Source organism: Antennarius striatus, chromosome 20, assembly GCF_040054535.1.
Source record: "Antennarius striatus isolate MH-2024 chromosome 20, ASM4005453v1, whole genome shotgun sequence".
In the NCBI taxonomy this organism is placed as follows: domain Eukaryota; kingdom Metazoa; phylum Chordata; class Actinopteri; order Lophiiformes; family Antennariidae; genus Antennarius; species Antennarius striatus.
Window position 1 is genome coordinate 14590541 of NC_090795.1, and position 17978 is coordinate 14608518.

The 17978-nt window shown below is 41.5% G+C and overlaps 2 protein-coding genes across 4 annotated transcripts; both read left to right on the forward strand.

The window, feature by feature from the left end:
* The first annotated feature begins 30 nt into the window (after window positions 1-30).
* On the forward strand, window positions 31-8285 carry LOC137614180 (leukocyte elastase inhibitor-like). Of its 2 annotated transcripts, XM_068343809.1 has the most exons (10): window positions 31-121; window positions 767-954; window positions 3188-3292; window positions 3973-4113; window positions 5953-6070; window positions 6480-6622; window positions 6956-7033; window positions 7327-7416; window positions 7502-7682; window positions 7790-8285. In XM_068343809.1, exons 2-10 carry the CDS (start codon window positions 772-774, stop codon window positions 8014-8016), a joined length of 1266 nt encoding a protein of 421 aa, XP_068199910.1. In that variant the 5' UTR covers window positions 31-121; window positions 767-771; the 3' UTR covers window positions 8017-8285. The 2 variants fall into 2 exon arrangements, with proteins under 2 accessions (XP_068199910.1, XP_068199911.1); XM_068343810.1 differs by lacking the exon at window positions 3188-3292 and having other exon boundaries at window positions 7790-8284.
* A 647-nt stretch (window positions 8286-8932) lies between these two features.
* On the forward strand, window positions 8933-17908 carry pigm (phosphatidylinositol glycan anchor biosynthesis, class M). 2 transcript variants are annotated; one of them, XM_068304433.1, is made up of 9 exons: window positions 8933-9278; window positions 10643-10816; window positions 11011-11131; window positions 11216-11459; window positions 11697-11800; window positions 11894-12048; window positions 12389-12490; window positions 14651-14842; window positions 14926-17908. In XM_068304433.1, exons 1-8 carry the CDS (start codon window positions 9108-9110, stop codon window positions 14813-14815), a joined length of 1236 nt encoding a protein of 411 aa, XP_068160534.1. In that variant the 5' UTR covers window positions 8933-9107; the 3' UTR covers window positions 14816-14842; window positions 14926-17908. The 2 variants fall into 2 exon arrangements, with proteins under 2 accessions (XP_068160534.1, XP_068160535.1); XM_068304434.1 differs by lacking the exon at window positions 14926-17908 and having other exon boundaries at window positions 14579-14696.
* Window positions 17909-17978: the final 70 nt, after the last annotated feature.

Below are 17978 nucleotides of genomic sequence, written 5' to 3' on the forward strand. Positions count from 1 at the left end.
TTGGGCTTCCGTAGAATGACACGTGACAACCCGGAAGACACACCCATGGGTGTAACAGCGAGGACGCAAAACCTTCTAGAGCTTCTTATAGAAGCCTGAGACTGCAGATCACTCGAAACAGGTAAGTAGAAGATAAATGTCGCTGGTTTAAAATCAAAATGTCGCTGTAAAATTGGATTATTAAGTGTTTTGACGTCAGCGTTAGTTTGAGCTATTCAGTAAACAACTTTTTAAATTATTTTTTTTACCAAAATCAGTTCCCCTTTACTTTGACGAAGGAAATGCTAAAGGTGAAAAGTCAAATTGTGACACTCATTAAAACTCATTCATTTCATAAAAATCCATTCATTGACATATAAGCTAGCTGTGAAGTAAGTACATCAATATCGTACATACCTTTGTAAGTATAGTATCTAATGGCTTTTCCCCTTTAGGATCGTTTCCTTGTCAAAGTGTAAGAGAGTTCTAAATCATTTCCGAGGTTTGACACTGAAAACCTGAAAATACAGCATAATACTCCAATGAATGCATGATGCTTTGTAAACCCTGTGTATCTAATGTATGTATAAGGCTTGTACATTAGAGTACTTTTTTAGAATACTTGATTTAAGGTTTATAAACAAATAAGTAATTCTAGAGTCTGTCAAGTTTTTACAATCAGAACAAGAGACCAACCTGACAATTATTTTGAAATGTAATGCAGCAACAGTGAACATAATGAGTATTTTAATGTGATAATAAGCTGTCTGTTCTCCTTTCTCTTCAGACACAATGGCTTCATCATCACCATCCCCTCTATCCAAGGCCAACACCAGCTTTGCCCTGGCTTTGTTAAAAAAACTGGGCAGTAGTGATAACAGCAAGAATGTCTTCTACTCTCCCTTCAGCATCTCTTCAGCCCTGGCGATGGTGATGCTGGGTGCCAGAGGCAGCACGGAAACACAAATGTCAGAGGTACCATCCACAAAAACTGAATTCAGAATAAGTAAAATATTACTTTTGACATTAGCATTTGTACAGTTTTTTAATTTTTTAAAATATTATTATTATTATAAGATCAATAATATTATAGCTTTGTTCATCTTGTGGACAAAGGATGCAAACTTGTTATTATAAAATGTGTTAAAAACACACACACCTCTGCAATTAGTATAAAGATAAACCAGCACCAATTAGAGACAGTTTGAAGTAGTCCTGAAGATGGTGAGACATTTCTATGGGAGTTAAGAGTAAGGGACTTTGAGCCCTCATCCAGCATGAATCACATACACTTCTTTCAGCGTCAGCAAAGCCAGATCTGTTCAGTAAAGACTCGTTTCTATGGGTGGTGGCTCCGTGTCGAGTTACTACAAGATCATAAAGCAGTACATGGAAGTGTAGCGACAGTAAAGATCTGGGGGAGTTCATCTGTATGTGTTATCAGCACAGCTTTATCAGCTGCTTTGTTAACAATCTGGATATTTCAAAACATGCATTGAGTTGTCAGTGAAGGCACTCCTCAGCTTTAGCAGTCTGTTCACTCATGTTGAGCTGTTGGAATGCAGGTGAAGGTTACCATGGTGAAAAACGAACACTTTGTGGTATGTTCGTGACTGGTTGCGAAAGCAAATTCACACCCATATATCTCAGGCCAGTGGGAAAAGGAGTATGACAGGAAGGGCTTCGCCAGAAGATAATACATTTCTTAAGAAGCTCAAGTCATTTTAAGTGACGTGATGTTCTTTAAGATAATGGATTCAAATGATACCAATTAGTGCATTCTTATAACTGAGGTTTGAACAGCAAGGCCAATAAAAAGAAGATGTTCTGTTCATAAACGCACAAAGTAGTGTTTTGTTGAGAGAGTTGTTTGTTCAGATCATGGAGCTCAAAACCTGTTCTGCATATTGTCCTCCTGTGCATAAAGGATGGGTTTTTTCCAGGGGTTGGTGAAGCTGCCAGTGAAGCATTCAGCTTTTAGCCAGACATCATGTCTGCAGTTAATGCACCTGAACTGGTCCAGGAACAATAGTAGTGGGACAGAGACCAGGAAAGTGTATCATGAAGTTGTTTAATCAGTGTAAAACTTCTCCTGTCAATCCACAGACAGAGTTTCTAGTAGTGGAGAACAACTACAGCTTGGGAAGCCTTTCTGATTGTGTGGGTTAAACAAACAGAGTGACCCTACCTGAATTTGAGAGCATGGGTGTGGCATTTCGCACGGTAGCGCCTCATCTGTCGAAATAATGTAAAGGCCCAACTGTTGACCGCCCTCCAGAGTCTGGCTCCGCCCACCAGAGTCTGGGTCCTGCCCGGAGTTTCTTCCTCAACGAGGGAGTTTTTTCCCGTCGCTGTCGCCTATGCTTGCCCTGGAGGGTTCTGTTGTGTTTCCCTGCCTGTTAAACGGCTTTGAAATATCTGCTGATGTGATTAAGTTCTATATAAAGATTGATTGATTGATTGATTGATTGATTGATTGATTGATTGATTGATTGATGTTTTGCCTCTGAGCCTCAAGAAAGGAAGAAAAATATCTTCAAATTGGGAAGATCTGGGACCTCCTCACTCTCTAAGCAGAGGATAATATCAACCGCCATGCTATGGGGAAAGTAAATGATTCTTGTTCTCATATTATTGGATTGTGAAACATATGTGAAACATCACAGACCTCATGAAATGCCACCTTGCCATTTAAAACCAATGAAGCAGCAGCTCTCAGCTAAGTTTCCCCCCAGAAATTGTGGTTTTTACAGACACAACTCAGACTTTGCTGTAGATATTTTCCCCTTATTTGTAATAATCTGATCATTCTAGGCATTAATCATCTAAAATTTTGTGTCACTGTTTTGGCACTGCTCCAGCTGTGTGTCACAAGTCACACAAATAAGTTCAGAAAAATCTTGAAGGACCATTTCACTGTAAACATTCTGATATCCAGAAGTTGACGCTGTTCTTGAAGCGTACGCATGGAGTGGTGAATGCAGCTTGACAACATTTTAACGTGTTGTTATTCTTTAAAACAGAGATTGTCACAAAGCCGTAACTGAAGACACAAAGTCATGTGAATTCATCAAGTTGTGAGTGGTGGTATTTGTCAAATGAATGTAATCAAGTTCTTTCCAAACCTAAGGGTCATGTACTGTGTGAGGTCTGTAAGGTCAACGTGAACTGTCATTAAATATACTTAGAGACGTGCTTTTACCCCTAGACGCTCTGCCTCACTGAAGCAAAGGGGCAAAAACAACAACAGCAGAAAAAAGTGAAGGAGATGCAGCAGAAGGTCCATCACAGACTGCCAGAGGATCTTCAGAAGGTGGTAACCAGGCCACCTGAGGGCCTTTTGTACTAACTCTATGGGGGTGTCACTTTGTGACTAGATGCTTGGGGACGCAGTGGTTCCAGAGAGAAAATTGTTCATGTGCTTGTTCTAGTTCCTCTTCATCTCCTTTAAGCAGCAGCTGGAAACCACACTGGGGCTTCAGTGTCAAAGTACAGAAATGAATCAGTTTCCCCTTCTCCATATTGTTTGTCTGATGATGGTTGCACATGTTAGTGTTTATGTTGGTTTATTGGAGCACCAGCTGACACACACCTTCTTGGGTTTCTGTCTAACAGTGGGTCTTTGTCCTGATGATGAGTAACAGGATGGTGGAGGAGTGGCGTCTGCCTTTATGCTTTTGTTTCTGAACGGATTTTCAAAGCTTCGTGCCCATGCATCCTTTAAAATTGGTGAAAACGGCATCTCATGTGGTTCCCAAGTGAGCCTGTTCTCAGATGATACATGTGGAGAATAAATATTTTAAACCTTTAACCTAAATTAGTACACTAGGTTGAGATTTACTACCTTGCTTAGTAACAGTTGAGACATTTAATCATCATTATGGAACAATTTGTTAGGTTTAATTCTATAGTCTCCTCACCTGACAGACAGAATGGTTACACCTGTCTCAAACATTGTTCATAATATTCTAGCTTTGCCTGCATCTCCCACAGTGCCTGAAAACCTTGGACCTAAAGGCTGACGTCCACGACGGCTTCGGCAAACTGCTGACTGTGCTCAACAAGGAAAATGCTCCATACACACTCAGTGTTGCCAACAGGCTCTACGGGGAGAAGACCTATGACTTTATTAAGGTGTGTGAAGTTCAACATGTGTTGCATGTTTAGAATCAGGTGTGTTTTTGTTCGTGTGTGTGTGTGTGTGTGTGTGTGTGTGTGTGTGTGTGTGTGTGTGTGTGTGTGTGTGTGTGTGTGTGGTGTATATACAGTGCACAGCAATAATGAGTACACCCTCTTTGAAAAGTAACATTTCATACAATATGACAACGAACACAAAAAAATATTTCCAAAGTGTTTACAGACTAAGTTAAACACAGGATCTGTTGAGCTTTTGAACTTAAAACTAAGGTTAATAATATAACTTAAGTGTTGTTTTTTTTCCGTTTTAGTAAAATTAGTGTGGTGCAGAAATGAGTACACCCCACAACAAACACAACTACAACCAATACATTTAGTACTTTGTATGGCTTCCATTACTTGCAATGACAGCCCCAAGTCTCCTTGGCATGGAGCGCACAAGTTGACAACATTTGGCCACATAAATCTTTCTCCATTCTTCAAGGATGACCTCTTTTAGAGCCTGGATGTATTCCCCAAAGATGCTCTATAGGGTTCAGATCAGGTGACATACTTGGCCATGGAATCACTCTTACCCTGTTCTTCTTCAGAAAGTTAGCAGTGTCCTTAGATGTGTGTTTTGTGTCATTGTCATGTTGAAAACTGGCACGACGACCAACGGCCCGAAGTGATGGAAGCATCTTAGCCTTCAGTATAGACCAGTACATTTGAGAATTCATGATGCCATCAATGAAATGCAGTTCTCCAACACCCGCAGCACTCATGCAACCCCACATAAGAACACTACCCCCTCCATGTTTCACGGTGGGCACCATGCACTTTTCCTTGTACTCCTCACCCTTGCGACGCCAGACCGTTTTGAAGCCATTAGTTCCCAAAAGATTGATTTTGGTCTCGTCACTCCAGAGAATGGAGTCCCGGTAGCCTTCATCCTTTTCAGCATGGGCCCTGGCAAACTCTAGGCGGGCTTTTTTGTGACTTGGCTTTGGGAGAGGCTTCCTTCGGGGACGACACCCATGCATGCCATTCCACTGCACTGTATGGTGTATTGTGTCACGCGATACAGTCACTCCAATTTCAGCCTCTACCTCCTTAGCCAACTATCGTACACTTGCATGCCGATTTTCCTCAACTTTTCTCATCACAAGACGCTCCTGCCTGGGTGTGAATTTTCTTGGCCGGCCTGTACGTCTCTGTACTTTGTTTGCAGTTCCATCTCTCTTGAATCTTTGGATCACTGTTGAGACCATGTTCTTACTAATAAGTAAGGCTTCTTGTAGCCCTCACCTCTCTTGTGTAAAGCAATAATCCGCTTTCTTAGATCAAGAGACATTTCCTTGCCATGTGGTGCCATTGCTGACACCAGGAAATGGGAAAGGGCGGTTTGCTTTAGGTAACAGCCTTTTGTAGCCAACTGCCTAATGAACACAGTGTAATGAGTATCTAGACTCACCTGTAGTTAATTGTTTGTTCAGGTCCACATTGGGCGCCTAAAAGGTTGCTTTACTCAGAGACCTTCAGCGGGGTGTACTCATTTCTGCACCACACTACTTTTACTAAAACGAAAAAAACAAAACAACTTAAGTTATATTATTAACCTTAGTTTTAAGTTCAAAAGCTCAACAGATCCTGTGTTTAACTTAGTCTGTGAACATTTTGGAAATATATTTTTGTGTTCGTTGTCATATTGTATGAAATGTCACTTTTCAAAGAGGGTGTACTCAGTATTGCTGTGCACTGTATATATACTATATATATATAATATATACATATATATAAAAATATGACATGACATTATTTCATCAAAATCAATCAAACGCTCCTTTATGTTTCCAGGACTTCCTGGGACACACAAACAAACATTACAAAGCAGAGCTTGAGCCTGTGGACTTCATCTCCAGCTTTGAAGTGGCAAGACTCAACATCAACAAATGGGTTGAGAGCCAGACAAATGGTAGGGTCCACGCCATACTAACACACACATTAGTGTGTAAATAGACACGGATGCCTCCTTCATCCAATCAGTTAGAACCAACAAATTCACTTCTTCTGTTCGTATCCAGAAGTAATCGCTTGCCTGCCACACTGATGAAGTTGCAGACTGACGTGTAATGATACTCGTCCTCACGAGTTGAAGGTTTTCTCTATAATGGCCTGACAGGCAACAGAAGTGATGTTTTAGCATCTTAATCACATTTTCTTGGGTTTTTCTCAGAGATATTGTGTGTTAATGATGAAATTCAGTGACGGCTACACATGAACATGCAGAAAAAAAACTCAAAAAGGCTTGTTAATGTATGCTTGTTAATGCATGCTTGTTAATGCATGCTTTCATTTACAAGACAATCCATTCCATCCACCAGGTAAAATTCAAGACCTGCTGGCTGAAGGCGTGGTGGACACCCTGACCAGGCTGGTGCTGGTCAATGCCATCTACTTTAAAGGCAACTGGAGCAAGAAGTTTAAGGAGAATTCAACACATGACGCTCCTTTTAGAATTAACAAGGTAAAAAAAAAAGCATTCAAAGTCACTGACGAGTACATTTTGCAATGCCTGTTAGTCAATACCAGGAGGAAATGTTTCTTATTTTATAACGGCTAATGTTTCTTCATATCTTGTAACGGTTTATAAGGAACTAATCTAATTTATGCCTGTATTTGGTGTTTCTTAGAAAATGCCTGTTTCATAAGAAGAGTTTTAGTTTAGGTGTTGCTGTTGTGTTGTTCCTCATGAAAGATCCAAGTGAACGATCCACTTGAACCACACTGCAACTGCAACGAAGTGTTTCAGCTGCTCGAGTCTGAATTGTTTCTGTAATTTAATGTTTTATTTTTGCAGACTGAGACCAAGACTGTGAAGATGATGTGTCAGAAAAGTAAATTTCCATTTTCCTGGATCCCGGAAATCAAATGTAAGGTAATTGGGCAGGCTGCTGAAAATCAGCAATAAACCAGGCAATCAGGCTGTGTTTCTGACTGAGAAGACACACAAGAGGTGTTTCCTACAGTGAGATGTCTCACTCATGCCACTCAGAAAAACAGCATAATGAGAATACTCAAAGATTTTCTTGGTGGATGTCATCCCATTCTCAATAATAATATTATTATTATTATTATTATTATTAAGAATCATAATAATAAAATTAATCATACTCAAAACCGCCAGAAAAGACTTTTTGCTGAAAGCTTTTAACCCCTTCTCTTGGGCAGATCATTGAGCTGCCTTATGTTGGGAAGGAGCTCAGCATGCTCATCTTTCTACCAGATGACACAATGGATGCTGGGATGGGATTGGAGAAGGTGAGACAAGTGTTCATGTACGTTGACTTAAAGGAGCCCACATGGAACAGGGTAAACTGATGGCTGATTTTGTGACCATCCCCAGCTGGAGGAGTTGTTGACGTATGACACCTTCATGGATTGGACTCATCCTGACAAAATGTCTGAGGAGGAAGTCCAGTTAGGACTGCCACGGTTCAAGATGGAGGAAAAGTATGACTTGAAGGATGTTCTGATCAGCATGGGCATGGTGAATGCCTTCGACATGAACCTGAGTGACTTCTCTGGTAGGTCAAATACATGGCAGTCCAGTCCAAATGTTCCTCCACACTCCTGCCCTGTTCTGGTTGAGATCACATATTTACGACATTCCCTGTCCTTGTCCTACTGACAGGTATGTCTGCCACTGAGGACCTGGTTCTGTCAAAGGTCGTCCACAAGGCCTTTTTGGAGGTCAATGAAGAGGGTACCGAAGCTGCTGCTGCTACTGCCGCAGTCATTATGCTACGATGTGCCATGTTGACTACTTCCTTCGTCGCAGACCACCCCTTTCTCTTCTTCATCCGACATAACGCCTCCATGAGCATTCTCTTTGCTGGAAGGTACTGCTCTCCTGAATGAGCAGTTGAGGATGTATGACCCTTTGTGTCGCGCCCTGAAGTCATTTGCTGTTATCGTTGTTTGCTATAATTCTCTTTTTAAAACCACCAGCATGGACGGATGTGACACTGACAGGGGTCCCAGCACCTGAAATCTTTTTCTATATTATCAAACCAAAGAGAATGATATGTGCATTGAACTTCAGCATACATTTATTTGAATACCTTACATAATGGTAGGGACTGGTTATGTGTTTGCACCTTCCTGCTTTTTCATGTTGAATAAATGTTTGATATGCAAATATTTTGCATTTGTTACATTTTTTGAAAATTAATTTCATTAATATTTTCTGGCAAAGTATTACTTGTAAGTGTTAACACTATTGCTCACTGTTCACACTAATAGAAAGTTATAATAAGTCTGTTCACTAACCAGATGATGAACAATGTGATCAATCACCCTGGCTACTTGACTTAGACTTTGATGAGGCTAGAGTGTACGTATTTATAACTGTCCAGAAGACCTTTGGCAGGATTTGCTGTATCTCTGCTGCAGTCTTGGCTTTTGTAGTATGACAGAGATTTTAGTGAAATCTCTACTCAGGAGTCCCCTACTAGTGTTTCTGACACAATTACCCCTAAAGTTACATACAGTATACTGGTGCAAAATTTACCAACTGCACACGACCACTAAGACTTTAGGTATTTGACATATGGAGGCCTTTAAAACTGAAAGCACAGTAATATTCTATGTTATGGCACAGACCCGTGATCTAATTTCAAGTTAAAATGAATACCGTAAAGTGCATGCAGTTTTGGACACCACTGTAGTGGGTTTTATTTTTTCAACTATTCTTTAAACCACTAGGTGGCGCAAACGACCTTTGTGTTTGCCATGAAATCCAACGAAGAGGAAACGCACTTCCGGGTCACCTCCTGATCGTGTTGAAGTCCGGTCGATGTAATTCGACTTGTAACAGAAGCGCTGCTTCAAATCTGTGTTAAAGCACAGCTGGAATGGACAAAAAGATATCAACAGTGGTTAAAGATGAGTTAGTAACAACTAGCATCGCTACCAGTTGTTCCTGCGTGTCTAGTTAGTGTTCGTGAGTGATGGAGAGGCTAATAAGGACACTGACCGGAGAGCGGGTTCTCTTCGCGGCTTCCTTCGCTCTCCGCCTGGCGCTGGTGGTCTGCGGAGACCACCAGGACAGGACGATGGCGGTCAAGTTCACGGACGTGGACTACCATGTGTTCACTGATGCTGCCCGATTCATCTCTCAGGTAATAATAACCAGGTTAAGGTAAATCCACTGTCTGCTGAGTTAGTGTGTCAGCCTGACGGGACCAGTAGTGATTTTTATTTTTTTATTTTTGCAAAAACACTTTAATCACATTCAAATATTTTGCAATTTTACATTAGATGAAGCACTAAAGTGCTTCAGAAGAAGATTTTTTTTGCAAAAAAACAAACTTCAATCACATTTAGAACATTTTACAATTTTTCATTAGATGAAACTTCAATAAACCAATAAACAAAGGGAAATACAATATAAAAATTAGTGCATTATAACAGGAAGTTTGCAAAAGTGAGGTGGTCATCAACTAAAGTTCATAGGACATTTTTGTAACACCAGATGTTCCTAAAGTTATTCAGGTCTTTTGTCAATTTATAGAAACCAAATTCTAGTTTTAAGCGACATCTGATGTTACAGTAAAAAAACAGTAGCTGCTTCTTGAACAGTATTGTTTGCAATTCTCCTCTTCCTGGTCACATAAATTGCAAGTTTTGCCTCTCCAGAAATAAAATTTAAAAGCTGCCACTTTCTCTGATTCGATCTATTGTACCCAGCACCGTAGATGAATTTCCTGATACTAAAATTTTCACTGAACAAATTAAAAACATTCGTTAGAAGAGTGAAGAGCACTGCAAGTCTCCCACACTCACTGAAAGCATGGAAGACTGCAGGGGTGAAAACAGAGATAAAAGCATTGGAACCAATGGCACCATGTAAAATCCTCCACTGGAGGTCGGCTGTTTTTTTCTTGAGGAGAGGTTTGTTGCAGGCCCGGCGTTGTCCACCAGCTGCTGGAGGGTCATGGTCCTGGTTCTGCAAAGCGCTGCAGACAGACCAGGTGTGGCTCCACTGCAGACATCCAGCCTGGCTCCATGCACTAGTGGTTCCTTCAGTAACCAGAACAGAGAGTCAGAGCTTTTTCCTGGGCTGCTTTTAAATAGGGCCCATGACTTAAAAACACCATGATAAAACGGAGGCAAACCGTTTAACTTTAGAAACTTGGAGTCCATTAAAAACAGTGCAGCATCCAGGTGTGGCTCAGAGGGTGCCTCAACTGTGGAGGCAAAGACTCTCCGGGAAGGAGAGAAGCCTCCTCCTGGACTATAGTAGTAATTCTAGTAGTAATTCTTAATCAAACGCATGCATACATATTAGTGTGTACAGGCCCCTGTAACACGCATGCATACATATTAGTGTGTACAGGCCCCTGTAACACACACACACACAAGGGGGCCTTTAGGGATGCAATGCAATGGGAGGTAGAGTGGTGGGCAGCTCCTTCCTGGTGCGCCCCATAATGAGCAACTTGTAAGGGGGGACAGTGCCTTCATCAATTCCACCTTTGCACAGGGCGAGTCTCCATACAACAGGTCGACCTACCGCTACACCCCTCTGCTAGCCTGGATGCTCACCCCCAACATCTATCTCAGCATGGTCTTCGGCAAGCTGCTCTTCATCGTGTGTGATGTGCTGTCAGGACTCCTCATCTACAGAATCCTCTGTGGGAGGGGACTGGGCTGTCAGGTCAGCTTTTGGACTTCTAATCATTTATTTGTTTTATACCTTCAATTTTTAAGCTTATTGACAGTAGCTGTCCTTAGCTATAAACAGGTCATTAATTTTGCCATTAAACAAACAAACAACTAATTTTCAAGGCCTCTCATAAAATGAGGAGTGCAAATAAACTAGTGTTTTTTGGGGGGGGAGGGGCTGTTCAGACTGCTCTCCGTGTTTGTACGTTGTGGCTTCTCAACCCGCTCCCCATGGGGGTATCCAGCAGAGGAAATGCTGAGTCAATCCTGGCAGCCCTGGTGCTGGGGACCCTCCTCTGTATGGAAGGTACGTGTCCTGTTAACTTTGTACTTATGTTGTTACGTAGAGCAGTTGTGCAGCTCCTCTACTGATTCATCCTGTTACTTCCAGCCCGGCGTTTGACGTGGGCAGCAGCGCTCTACGGTCTGTCCGTCCATATGAAGATCTACCCCGTTACGTACGCTCTGCCCATTGCGCTGACGCTCCGTACGCTGGGAAGAAAATCAAATGAGGTCAAAGACAGATGGAGGACCGTCACTGGGTTTCTGGGAAGCTTCCTCAACCGAGAGCTCTTCCTCTTTGCTGGTGTGGCCGGAGGAGTCTTCGGTACTCTCACGGTGCTCTTCTACTACATGTGAGATGAACTAAGGAAATATATGCAGAGAAGTGTCTTTATGTGATTTTTGATCATAGGTTTCTGTATAAATGATTGACAGATCTAAGTCCTTGATAAAAGCTGTGTGCTTGTTTATTTGTGACATATTAAAAACATGATGCTGTAGGTTCTTTAAACATCTGATTTTATGTTAGTCGGTGATGGATTGCTTTCATGAACTAATGGGATCATATTGTGCCTCTCCTTTCTTTCCAGGTATGGTTGGGAGTTTCTTCATGAGACCTACTTGTACCACCTGACCAGAAGAGACATCAGACATAACTTCTCCCCATACTTCTACATGCTTTACCTCACAGCAGGTATCTCACTACTGGATGATGTTTGTCAGGTTGTTTGACAGGTAAACTGAAAGAATGTGATCTAATCCGCCTGATGCTCGTCTCTTGTGCTAGAAAGCCCCTGGAGTCCCTGGCTCGGCCTGGCAGCGTTTCTACCACAGGTTGTCCTGCTGACGGTGGCGTCGTGGGCCTTTCACCGCGACCTGGCCTTCTGCTGTTTCTTGCAAACTGCCATCTTTGTCTCTTTCAACAAAGTCTGCACTTCACAGGTTTGTAAAGTATTCATCACATAAACCAGTCTGAGTGACATCATGACGTTTTTTTTGCCAATCTGTAAATCACCGGAATTTAAGATGAGCTCTGAAAAGACGGGGGTGCTTGTTTTGTCAAAGACGATCCAGTTTAGAGATTTAGTGCTGTATTATTAACCATAATGTAAAAAAAAACATTTATTTTTTATTAGTCATTTGAACACCCCACCCAGAGTTTGACATATAGTTTGCCTATTTGTATGCCTCTGACACCCCCACCCCCCACCAATCTTAGTGAACATTATTATACTGTAGGACACCAGGTTCACCAGTTGAAGAATGTTTCTTGTCTATCTAGTACTTCCTGTGGTACCTGTGTCTGCTGCCTCTGGTCATCCCTCAGCTGACACTGACACTCAGACAGGGAGTCGCTCTGCTGCTGCTCTGGTTTGCTGGACAGGTCAGTGTGTTTTGTCATGTTTTCATCTACATATGTGATTAGGTGTGTGTTAAGATCATGTTAGCTTCATTGGAAAAATATTCTGTTGATCATCAAGTTTACCAAATCTCAGTTATTGTTATAATATTAGAGCAAAAATTATCCTTAATTTGCAGTGTTGTGCCAACCTTCATAGACTCGCTACATCAATAGAGTCTGAAAATCTAAATTTACATGAGATCTCCTTGTCTAACCTCCAAGCTGTTTTTCACTGCCGACCCAACAGCAGAGGAAAAGTCTCCTGTAGCTCAGAACCATCTAGAACACACAGAAGTTTGGGGACGCTGGTCTGTGGAGTCATGAAACACCGAGCCTTGGTTACAGAACACTCTAGAACATTCAGATTCTAGAGCAGGGGTATTCAATTAAAAGTCATGGAGGTCCAGTTATAAAAATTTCTCCTTAGGAAAATGTCAAAACCCAAGTCCAGTTTGTGTCTTATAGCTGGCCCCTATGTCCACGTTTGCATTTATTATCAATGTTCAGTGCAGGATACGTTTAACTGAGTGCACAGCAAACCATAAATAACAGCATACCCCTGCAAATGAATTTAAAGCCTTTGTGTTGAAGAACACACAAACCTCAGAATTAAAAATAAAGTGCAAATAGTGCTGAATAATCCATAAATTAAAGACGTCCCAGCCTAAAGAACTGAAGTAAAAAAACATTAACATCTTCAGGAAGCATAAGTAAAAAGTGGCTCTTTCAGGGGAAACAGAACTTTCTTCATGAGAGAAAGGGGCATGAGACTGACCTGCCAGTAATTTAAATCTTGGTTGGAATGGACTCTGTGCCATTCTCATGCAGACAAGTAGGTGTTCATTGGTGAGCCTAGAACGGTACTTGTTTTTCATAATGCTCATGATGTAAAAAGCTGACTCACAGCTGTGAGTGGATCCACACAGGGCACACCTTGTTTGGCACAGCCCTCCTCTCTTTTTCCACCATAGCAGGGTCCCCATCTGTGGTGACAGAGTTCAGAACTATGTCCCTCTTTGTCAGCATCTTTTTTATTGCTGTGTGTATGTCCTCTCTTCATGTGTGTGTTTCATAGTGGTGTTACACCCAGGAAAGAGCTCCTTGATTTGTGAAGGAACCTGACACACACAAAAGCTGGACATACCAGGAACATCTGTAGACTCATTAATGGCAAAAGATATGCATGGTGCTCTCTGGATAGCTGCATCAAGCTGTTAATATTTCTGATTTTCTGGTTGCTGTTGAAGTTCGTATCGGGATTTGTTAGATTTTTTTCACACATCTCATCTTTCTTCCCCCCCCCCACAAATAATGTCTCAACAACAGCTTTTAAGCACTTCTTCACAACTATCCCATTACTAAGATTTTTTTATGTTCCCCCAAACTCCACCATGCCTTTAGTGAACATTTGTTTGCATTTTTCTCGGTTATTTGGCCCTCAGCTTCAGGGGATAACTTTGCTCAAAAGCTCTGCGCTTTGTAGTGGTGCTTCACGTTACAATTTTTAATTAATGCTACATGTTCAGAGCATATGAGGCACGATGGTTTTGAACTTCCCTGACGTAAGAATAGACATAAATTTATCAGTCCACTCATTGTTAACCAGCGGTTTTCCTCATTAACTTCCCTTTATCTGGAGCCATGCTGTCTTCACTGTCTCTCTTCCTCTGTGCTCAGCTGTAACGGTAAGCTCACAGTGGTCGCGGTTCTCCCAGGTGCGTTTAATGCGCAGGTAAAAAAACAATCTGATTGGCTGGACTGAGTGACGCTACTACCGAATTAACTGGAGTAGCAGCGCCCGCAGTCTATAGCAACGACCGTCATTAAAAATGATCCAAGAAAATCTAGTCTCGTGAATTTATCATGGAGTGGTCACGGGTCTGGACAGAACCATCACGCGGTCCGGATCTGGACCGCTGTCCACCTTTTGGTGATGGGTGTTCTAGAGTATCCATCACAGACTTGCGTCCACAGGACATTCTGAAGGAGATGTTTAAATCACGTAAAGAAATGGTTCAGAACTAGAGACCTTTGTCCTCGCTGAAGATTGACTGAGCTTTCCTTTCGTAGTGTTTGGAGTGAAGTAACTCATCTGTACGTGTACCTGTACGGGGATCTCTTACACTTCCTCTCCACTGTCAGAGTATCTGGTTGGGTCCGGCCTACTTCCTGGAATTTGAAGGCTTCAACACCTTCCTGTTCATCTGGCTGGCTGGTTTGCTCTTCTTGGTCATCAACTCCTTCATCTTGATTCAGATCATAGCCCATTACCAACCTGCTAAAGCCACGAGGAGAAAGGTTGAATGACACAAAGCTATTTCATCAAAGAAGATGGTAGTTTGTAAAATATCACACACGTTTTGTTCTTAATTACGTTACTACATAACAGAAATCATGTTTGCTTTTTTTTTTTTCAGGAGGGACACTTTGAAGACTGCTCCACCTGTGACCAAGCCGTAATGTTTCAGTGTTGTGTTAACAGTGAGATACCCACTCAGGTCACACACAGTCCAATCACAGGCGATGAGGCCCATCACCATCTGATGTCCGTCACTGTCCTCCGTAACTTCATCAGGAACGTCTTGTCCTTTTTGGAGCATGTGAACTCATGTAGCTCCTTCTCTGAGAGCTTGCTGTAGCCGGTGGAGTCCACCAGTGGAAGAACAGACTGGATCAAAGAGCTCATCTGGTTCTGGCCATGTGTCTTCTCTGCCTTCGTGGCAGGAAGCGCCATGTTTCTCTGTTCAATACAGCAAACTGTATTGAAGTATCTGTAATTTGTCGCGCTGCAGATAAAAAGAATCCTACGGAGGGTTTTCTGGAGTGGTGGACGGTTTTGGGCCTCCTTCAGAGGTATTCTGGGATCTATAGTTGTTATAGTAAAATTAACTCTACTAATGGCTGTTATCTGTTATTGTGTCTGCACAGTTGGAGTCCCTAAAAAACTTTGCGTATTTTAATTTGAGTCATTTGATTTGTTTTTGTGAGAATTTGAAGAGTAAGTAGAGACAGGTGGACTAGACGGTACCCTTATTTGCCCCAGTTGGTGGGGGTGTAAGATTATTGTCCATCACACAGCAGCATTTGTAGACTGACATGGCCTCTAATGGTCTCCAGGTTACATTCCTCTTTATATGGAACACGTGCGTTTATACACCACCCAGAGCTTCCTCTCCCAGGGAAATGAAATGTTCCAGCAGAGTCAGTATTTCCTGTAATATTTTCACTAAACATTTTGTGAAAATCTATTAATGTTTCAATGTTTAAACGTTAATGGCTGTCCTCAGGTTTCCTACATAACGAGAATTAAAAATCGATCCCTTTGTCTGGATGGCCTCCAGAATTCACTGGTCCCTCTATTGGAGCAATGTCTTCAATCAATTAATCCAACAAGATGTCCACAGCGGAAATGATCAAAATCCTTTATCTTTTAAAATGACTCCTGAATCTACCCCTTTATTTGGTTCCACCATTACTGAACCCACACCCTACCTTCCATTGATTTTCTTTGAAAATTCCTACTGATGTTTTCATATACTGTAATCCTGCAAACAGACATTCTCCCTTGGAGGCAGTGTACCGATGGAGTATAACACTGAAAAAATACTCAACAAGCCGGATTCTTTCTTAGGTTAATGGTCGGCCCTGTGAGCATAACTTCTGGACAGTTGAATATTAATATTTAACACCAACTTTAAAAGATGAGAAAAGTTAAATTTTCTGCACTAGCCACGATGTGGATGCTGAAGATGATGAAGATAGTCTAATAAGGCTTCAAGACCATGGGTGAGGGTCGATCATGCCAACATAACAAGGATTTAGCCTAATGCCAACGGTCAGTAAAGCATAACAACCCCTCATTGATTCAGATTTCACATGTCATGTTAACATGACTCAGCAAATCTCGGACTGGACAATTTGATCTGATGTCAGACTTCATGTGGTCTTTCCTTCTTACCTGTTGGATTGTCGTCTGCAGCGTTTTGTCGTTCTGTTAGGTTTCTTTGTAAAAGTGCTTTGAAATGTCTGCTGATGTGATGAAGTGCTTTGTGGATAAAAGTTCATTTTCACCACATCTCTGAAGTTTTTTGAACAGGAACCGAACCCGCAATGTATTAATGTTCCACCAGACGTATGAGGGCTCCCCCTTGGCTGTAGTGAACCTGTGACCGGTAGGGGGCAGCATTCACCAGCAGGTGACCCTCTGCGCGTCTATCCTCACGTAACCCTGACAGATTAATCAGTCGACTGATGCTTGAACCCAATACCAAAGTGCTGGCAGCGGCTGTATAATCTCTGCTCGCCATCTAATCTCATGGATGTTATTAACCCCCCCTGGTTGGGGGTTTGAGTACTTTTGCTGAGCGGGTCGCTGCGGCTGTGGATGATGACATGTTTGCGTGTGTGCAGCGCTGGGGCCGTGGCATCCCGAGACATTCTTGTAATGCACTTAGTGTATCTGTGGAAGTGAAGAAACTGTGTGTGTGTGTGTGTGTCTGTGTGTCTGTGTGTGTCTGTGTCTGTGTGTGTGTGTGTGTGTGTGTGTGTGTGTGTGTGTGTGTGTGTGTGGTATGACTCAGGGTCAGCTGCGGCCTGCATTTCTATTTCATGAATCACCATCTGCACCAAGTAACCTTTCAACTGGCTGCGCGCCCCGGGCGCAGCGTTACGCAGCGTTACGCGCCTCATTCAAGGCAAAAGAGACAATTCTGGTCGGTGTTTCTGGACTGACTGCTGATCAGCGTTTTTAAACGGGGGTAGCTTTCGTGGAAAAATTGTCAAAAGACATGATCCTTATACCATTTAATGCCAGAACCATGAAATGATTGGCAGAAAAATCTATTTTGTGTAAAATACAATCTAATAGAAACTTCTGACAAATTTGTCCAAAAAAAAAGTCACAAAAAATTGTGTATATGAGCTTTAATTTGTAAAATTTTGTGTAAAATACAATCTAATACAATCTAATTTTGTGTAAAATACAATCTAACGGAATCTTCTGACAAATTTGTCCAAAAAAAAAAGTCACAAAAATTGTGTATATGAGTTTTAATTTGTACGATTATATCTAAATCCAGAATTATTTCGTATGGAAAATGCAGGTACATGTGTATGATTGTGTAAGTCAGGTTTTTTGGGGAAAAATGTAAATATTTATATCAGAATTACAATCTTTTATTAATCTCCTGAGGGGGAAATTGCTTAATGATGATGTAAAAGTATCAAAGTCTTGAAAGGCAGAATGTATCAAATATAATAATATGTTATTATATTTTATTATAATACAATCATTTTTCTTCAATATATATTTTCTCTGTTTCTGTTGGTTCTGTGTACCTGTATGCTGCTGCAACATTTAAATTTCCCAGTTTTGGAATAAATAAAATATATCATCTCTTATATCCTTTATCTTATATCTTATCTCACATCTTATCCATGTAAATCTGATGAAATAAAAAAAAATTCAAGT